The 8,050-nt window shown below is 34.7% G+C and overlaps 2 protein-coding genes across 2 annotated transcripts in view; both read right to left on the bottom strand.

The window, feature by feature from the left end:
* Positions 1–1,271, bottom strand: part of foxa (forkhead box A sequence) — a 3,905-nt gene extending 2,634 nt beyond the window's left edge. Inside the window, exon 1 of the mRNA XM_073821220.1 lies at positions 1,060–1,271. Within this exon, the coding sequence (XP_073677321.1) occupies positions 1,060–1,119 (60 nt within the window). The 5' untranslated portion in view covers positions 1,120–1,271. The remainder of the gene's footprint in view (positions 1–1,059) is intronic.
* A 3,317-nt stretch (positions 1,272–4,588) lies between these two features.
* Positions 4,589–8,050, bottom strand: part of cyfip2 (cytoplasmic FMR1 interacting protein 2) — a 38,894-nt gene continuing 35,432 nt past the window's right edge. Inside the window, exon 29 of the mRNA XM_073820105.1 lies at positions 4,589–6,281. Coding sequence (XP_073676206.1) covers positions 6,114–6,281 — 168 coding nt within the window. The 3' untranslated portion in view covers positions 4,589–6,113. The remainder of the gene's footprint in view (positions 6,282–8,050) is intronic.

Here is an 8,050-nt window from a genome sequence, read left to right as displayed (position 1 = left end):
TGGGTCACTAATATTAATATTAAATGTATTAATGTTGGTCTTCATATGTGAACCTGTTGGACTCGTGAAGGTGATTATTATGAAAAAAGTTAAGCAAAATAAGCAACTTTTTCGTAAAATTCTGTATAATTAATAATTATTATGCAACTTTGTAGTAGAACCGAAACATACATCTTGTCGATGATGATGACTTTTGCTATTGCTGACTTCGGCGTCCATAGATCCCTGTCTATCCCTTATTTCCTAAGCAAACCTTAGCAAACCTTGGCGCCTCGGGTAACACCATGTAAATGTATTCTGACCACCCACCCAGCCGATAACCCCATTATCCCGCTAGTCCGGCTATTCTTCCCACCCTTGTTTTGTCTCTTTTTAAGTCACTCACCGTCCGCCTTTTTTCTATCTCATGACAGAGGAGTATTTGGGGGCGCGACTGCTGTTTTCAGTTGTTCTTTTTTCCCCCGATGGACAGCGTTCATAATAATTCGACCCTTTCAAGTCGGAACCCCGCTTTCGTGTTTCGGATTCCGAAACGCCCCTCTGGTTATGAGCCCGTGCTGGGCCGATTGTAAGTCATACACGAGTGTCAAAGCGTGAGACATTCAACACAATCACAGAGTCAATCAATTAACTGCCGTGAGACCACACACACACACACCAGCGCAGACACGCTCAAAACACACTTATAACCATGGGAACATTAACGTGACCGCGTCACAGACAAAAAGCTTCAAACCGCTTCAAACGACTTCTAGTCACCTGTTTCTCAAGTATAATATTTAAAAAGGTTTTGTTCTGATCGGTTGTGTTTTAGCTGAAAATTGTGTTTGAATAAATTAAAGTTGAGCAAAAAATAATAATAAAATAAAAATCAGCTTCAGTTATGTCATTGACAGGAAAAAAAATGTTTAATTTGTTTTGGGAAATAAATAAATATAAATAATTATTTAGACCTACAAAACACCTAAAGTTAAGATTAATTATTAAATATAATTTTTATAAATGAAAAGTCACACGTAAATTAAATAAAACATTTTCTCCCATTGGAACATAACTTACCTCGCTGGAGTAATATGGCATCCATTGATCGCTTCTCTCCCGTTTCACTTCGTCAATCATGTCTTCTGTTATTCAGCTGAATAATTATTTATTAACAATGAAAAATGGCAGTAAATTACTTAAGTAAAACGATATTTAAAGCTCAGTGAGAATCACAGAGCATTTGCAAACCTAACACCACTGTGTTTAAACTGCTGTAAGTTAGGTGTCCAGTCAAGAAAGTTTGGAAGTGTGTTGCTCCTCACAGAACGAACGAGTCCCATATATGAGCGAGGGCTGAATCCGATCTCCCGCCCTCTGACCAGCGTCCTGCCCACCTCCTGCCCTCTACACACTGCTACACTGCTTTATTCACTTTATTGAGCAATTACACGCCCTCAATAAAAAGATTATTTCAAAATTTATTGTCGCAAAATGGCCGGTTATAGGCCTAGCCCAAAACGCGGTGTTCAAACGACTTTAGGTAAACGTCGAAGATAACAACAACGGTAAGATTATCTCTTGATAATGTGAAGCTACAATGTTCAAAAGGCTTGGAATGTCTTTTTTTTCTTTCTTTCTTTCTTTCTTTCTTTCTTTCTTTCTTTCTTTCTTTCTTTCTTTCTTTCTTTCTTTCTCAATTCCTTTAGCTATATGGTTTTGCTGTCCCACAATTACCTTGATGAAAGACCATATTTGACGAAATATATGTGAAAACGGCATAATCAAAATGTAATTTATTCCTGTAATTTCAAAGCTAAAGTCTTTATCGTCACTTTTGATCAGTTTAAAGTATCCTTGCTAAATAAAAGTATTAATTTCTATTATTTATTTCTCCCCATAAAATTATACTGACTCCAAGCTTTTGAAAGGTATAGTGTATAATGTTACAAAAGCTTTTTGTTTCAGATAAATGCTGATCTTTGGATCTTTCTATGCATCAAAGAATCCTACAAAATGCACTCAATTGTCTTAAATATTGATAATCATAATATTTGTATGAATATTAGAATGATTTAGGATCATGTGACACTGAAGACTGGAGTAATGATGCTAAAAATGTAGCTTTGATCAGAGGAATAAATTACATTTTAAAACATATTCAAATAGAAAGCAGTTGTTTTGAATAGTATAAAGAATTTCACAATATTACTGCTTTTGCTGTATTTTGGATCAAATAAATGCAGGCTTGGTGAGCAGAAGATACTTCTTTAAGAAACATCAAAAACTTTGACTTGTAGTGTATTTTAGGCCTAGATATACATAGGCATATTATAAACTATGGTTAGAACAAATTCTCACATACATCTACTAATGCAGTGTGGCATAAAATGATCACACCTAATATGTTTCAATATGATTAGAAAAGAATTGCAAAATTTAAGAGGCAAATATTGCCCCTTAATGTTATATTTCTGACACTGACTACTACTATGAAGACCCTTGAACTAGAATATATATTTATGTGCATCTCGCTCTCTCTCTCTCTTTTTTTTTAAGTCTGTAAAGTTGGTATTGTCTCATTCAGTGGTCACAGCTCGCCCCTCTCCCTTTCTCTCCCTCCACATCTCGGTCCTCTCCATTGTGGGAGACAGCTGTTTGGCGGATTGGGGGTGTTGGGTGTCATTTTTATTGATGGAAAGCAAACATTTACTCTGTGTGCCATTTAAAAGCATCGCCCTCCTCTGCCTGCCAGTTCGGCTCAGCCAATCAGAGGCCTCAAGAAACACTCCTGCTTTTACAAACCAGACTTTATGAGCTGTGTATTCATACTGACAAAGAAGAGACCAAAATATTCATAAACTTCCACAAATGGAGGAGTGAGTTTTAAAAACAACAAAAACACTGTGGATTCCTCACATTTCCAGCTGTGCCATCATCCCCATGTGGGGGAAATGTTTATCTAGTGCTAAGTGCCTCTTGCATTAGATGAAATGTTCTTAAAAACAAGGCAATTAATTACATCCTATTCAGACCTAGCCAAGGTGTGAGAAATGACAGGAACTTACTGATTAAATCACCAATTGGGCATTAACACAGTAATATCTGAAGACTCTTTCTTAAATTAAGCTTTCTTAAAGATGAAATAAAGTGTTGTGTTGGTACCAAACATATCAAAGGACTACTAAGGAACAAAGATTCACCAAAGGACTTGATTATTTAGTTAAAAGAAAATAGTTTATTATTTAATTAAACTTGAAGATGTTTGATGGAAGAGCTTGTATGGATTAAAATGCTGCTGCATTAAACTGCTTTAAATTACTTTTTTCCACACCAGTCTACACTCCATACACCATAATGGCAAAACAAAAAAACAGTTTTTTAACATCTTTGCAAATTTATTAAAAATGAAACACTGAAATTATTTAATTGCATAAGTATTCATACTTATCTGGGACAGTTGAAATTTAGCTCAGGAGTATTCATATTGCTTGTAGTAGATGTTACTACAACCTGTGGCAAATTCATTTGAATAGTCATAATTTGGAAATGCATACCAAGCCCTGAGGAAAAAGAGCTCAGAAACAGGATTGTGTCAAGCCACACATCTAAGGAAGAATTCAGAAAAAATTCTGCTGCATTGAAGGTTCACAGAAGCATGTAGTCTCAATTACCCTTAACGGAAGAAGTTTGAAACAACCAGCACTCTTTCTAGAGCTGGCCCCCAGGCCAAACTGAGCAATTCATGGGGAAGGGTCTTGGTTAGAGTGGTGACCAAGAACCTGATGGTCACTCTAATTGAGCTCCATGATCATATACCGAGATAGGAGAGACCTACAGAAGAACAAACATCACTGCAACATTTCACCGATCTGGGCTGTGGCAAGACTCAATCCTCTTGTCAGTGAAGACACATGAAAACACATTCGGAAGCTGCAAAAAAAAAGCACATATCGGACCCTCAGACTGTGAGAAACAAGATTCTCTGGTCTGATGAACCTCAATTCCAAACATCATGTATGGAGGAAACCAGGCATTGCTCATCACCTGAAGAGTACCATCTCAACAGTAAACTGTGGTGGGAGCAGCCTCGTCAGAGTAGAAGAAAAGCTCAGTGCAGCGAAATATTGAGATGGCATTAATGAAAACCCAGTCCGGAGCATTCAGAACCTTAGACTGGGCAGAAGGTTCACCTTCCAACAGTACAATGACCCTAAGCACACAGCAAGAGTGGCTTATTGACAATCAAATATTTCTGGAAAAACCTGAATATGTCTGTCTACCCCCATCCAAGCTGACAGAGCTTGAGAGGTGAAGAGGTGAGGGGAAGAATGGCAGATAACTGCCAAATGTTGATGTGAAAATCTTGTTGCATCATAAAGACTTGAGGCTGTAAAGGTGCTTCAGCGAAGTTAAGGGTATGAATACTTATGCAAAGTACTTACTTCAGTTTTTTTATTTGTTAATAATTTACAAAGTTTTTGCTTTGTCATTATGGTGTATGGAGTGTAGATTGAAGTGGGGAAAAAAAAGTAATTGAAAGCAGTGTAAGGGGTATGAATACTTTTGCAAGGCACTGTAAATAGAAAAAAGCAAGCAAGCAAGCCAGTTTCCGTTAGATCTTTTTTTATTTCATGGAAATACAACATAATTATAATTCCTGTTCAGAACCATTTGTTGTACATTGTATTATTTTCTCCTTTTTTTGTATTTCAAAACATGATCACTTGTACAACAATATGAACAAAAATCTCATGTCACAAATAGATCCATGATGACAATAAATTACACCTGTCATGCTTTGAGTTTTTAAAACAGCACTTCCTTCAAGTCAAAACATTTTTTTTCCATCATCGTTCACATATTAACCCTTCCCAGAGCAAGGAAAATCAACTTTTATGCATAAATAGATTACTGGAAAATACCCATTTAATTCAACAGTTATTTAAAAACAGATTAAAATCAATCTGAAAACTCCAGGAAAAAAGGAAATAACAAAATAGGATGAGCATTCATGAGGTTACATTTACAACAGCCACATAAATTACAAAAACTCAAAAGAATGCTTGCCAATCTGTCTAACACTGCTGAAGCGAAGGGCCTGTGAAGGTAAATACTGAACAGTTTCTGGAAGTTTTAGTAACCTTGATATTGATATCCAATATTTTCCCTTTTTGTCCGTTATTGGTCAAGGAAATGCAGTATTAGTACTACTGCAGTCTGTAACAGTAAGCGATGATTAAAGAGATGTCATCACAGCACAAATCCAGTTAGTAGTACTTCAGAACTGCGACACTAGTTTACACATGGTTATTGTGTATAAAATAGCCCAAATTAACAGTCCAAAGACTGACAGAAAAGATAAGTGAGGTTACTTTTCAATAGTTGAGGCAAATACTGATACCAGTTAAGTACCAATAAAATTAGAACAAGTACTACACGCAATGCTCGACAGCATCAAACCGCAACATTTACAATGATGGATGTTACAAATGCAAAGATCTGTAAACCAGTGCTGTAATACAATAAAGAGAACAGAACTCTGTAAACAATTCTGGGCCTAAAAATAATTAGAAAGGGGAGATTTACTGAACATTGGTGTCTATAGTTGTCAATATCTCAATGTACTCTTGCTTTTTGGTCTGTAGGATATATGGGATTTGTGAGGTACATGCAAATACTATTATAAATGAAATCTGTATGGGCGTGATGTTAAAAAAACAAAACAAGAAGTGGCATCAACCATGTTTTCTCTTAATAGTTATTTATAATCAAAAGTCATTTATATTTCCTTTTTTTTCTTTACTAGAACTTAAACAACATTTGTTAAAACTTCCTCTGGTGACTTGGATATATTTTCGGCAGTCCTAAATCTCAAACCGGTTCATTTCAGATCTCTTTCAAATGTGAAACGGATAGTGAGTGTTGATATTCATAAGGGTTAGATACTGTAACAGCTGGGACAGATTGAGAAATCTACTGTGTTTTTTAACCATGTGGCGAGACTGGAGGTTCGTCTCGTGTGTAAATAAAGCCGAGGCAATCTTGAAAGCTCAAAGGCCCTGTACACTACGTTTGAGACCAAAGTCACACCAGAGGAAGAATAGGATAGCTGGAAGTCAAATAAAGTTGGTTTAACATGTGGTGGCCAGAGACTGATGTATAGGGGGCTGGAAACAGCGAACATGCTCCACAGTTGAACTGTCTGTCTCCACAGCCTTCATGTACTTGTTGAGGATGGCAAAGATCTCGTTGTTGAGAATCTGATACTTTCGGATGCGGTCGGCCATCTTCTTCAGGGGCTGAAAGTTACATGAAACATTAAATAAAGAAGCCCGTATCTTCAAGTTGGGACAATTACACTATCGTTTAATGGTTTATGTTTTTGAAGTCTCTTCTTTCTTTATTTGATCAAAATACAGTAAAAACAGTAATACTGTAAAATATTATTACAATTTAAAATAACTGTTTTCTATTTTAATAATTTAAAATGTAATTTATTCCTGTGAAGGCAAAGCTGAATTTTCAGCAGTCTTCAGTGTCACATGATCCTTCAGAAATCATTTTATTATGCCGATTTGCTGCTCAAGAAACATTCATTTTAAAAACATTTGTGCTGGTTAATTATTTTGTAAGAATTACAAAATTATTTTGTTAAATTAGTCTTAGCTCAGCTTCAAACAAAACAGAGTCCTCCATAATAAAGAGTAAGCACATGCGCATGGTTGCCAGGTTGCACAAATTAAGCAAAACATTGGGAAAAAATGTTTATTTTTAACAGAGAAGCTCTAATTTGGGGATTTGAACTCTTGATATCTGGCAACCGCACACATGAAAGCTTGCATAGTAGACAGTACAGCAATAATATTTAGTCTCCTTTTTTGGGATGAAAATAAGCGATTTTTTTAGTTTAAATTTTTCAAAATACATTTTTACATCTTTTTAATTGTCAATGATATTGCATGTTGATATACACTACCAGTCAAAAGTTGAACAGTAAGATTTTTAATGCTTTTTAAAGAAGTCTCTTCTGCTCACCAAGCCTGCCTTTGCTTTATCGAAAGTACAGCAAAACGGAAAGTTAGAAATATTTTTACTGTTTAAAATAACTTTTCTATTTAAATATATATTAAAATGTAATTTATTTTAATTTATTTAATGTATTTATTTCAAAGCTGAATTTTTGCATCATTACTCCAGTCACATGATCCTTCAGAAATCATTGTAATATTCAGATTTGCAGCTCAAAAAACATTTATTATTACTATTAAGTTGAAAACAGCTGTTGAAACAGTTGAAAAGTGTCAAAAATGCATATACACTACCAGTCAAAAGTTTTTGAACAGTAAGATTTTTAATTTTTTTTTTTAAAGAAGTCTCTTCTGCTCACCAAGCCTGCATTTATTTGCAACAAGAACAGTAAAATTTGGACATATTTTTACTATTTAAAATAACGGTTTTCTATATGAATATATTTTAAAATGTAATTTATTCCTGTGATTTCAAAGCTACATTTTCAGCATCATTACTCCAGTCTGTTTAAGAAACATTTACTATTATTATCAATATGTAAAACAGTGGAGTACATTTTTTTTTCAGGATTCTTTGATGAATAGAAAGATCAGCATTGATCTGCAATAAAAAGCTTTTGTAACATTATAGATTTAATCATTTAAAAGCTTGGAGTCAGTATAATTTTTTTGGAAGGGGGAGAGAAATTATAGAAATTAATACTTTTATTTAGCAAGGATGCTTTGAATTGAATTGTCAGGTAAATGCTGTTTTCTTCTGAACTTTCTAATAATCACATAAACCTTCAAAAATTAGACTCAGCTGTTTTCAACATAATAATAAATGTTTTCTGAGCAGAAAATTCTGAGCATTTATCAAATAAATGCTGTTTTGACTGGTAGTGTAGTCAGTTATCGTTTAATGACCTTATTGTCATCTTGTCATCATCTTGTTTTAGTCATGGGAAAAAAGCTCGTCAATAAACATTTTCATCATAATTTTCGTTAACGAAATTAACAATATTAAAAAGGATGCATTTTTCCAGTATTGCTTGATGAAT

Source organism: Garra rufa, chromosome 16 (genome assembly GCF_049309525.1).
Source record: "Garra rufa chromosome 16, GarRuf1.0, whole genome shotgun sequence".
Lineage (NCBI taxonomy): Eukaryota > Metazoa > Chordata > Actinopteri > Cypriniformes > Cyprinidae > Garra > Garra rufa.
The sequence above is the reverse complement of the archived record's forward strand: the minus strand, read 5'-3'. Positions and strand labels throughout refer to the sequence as shown.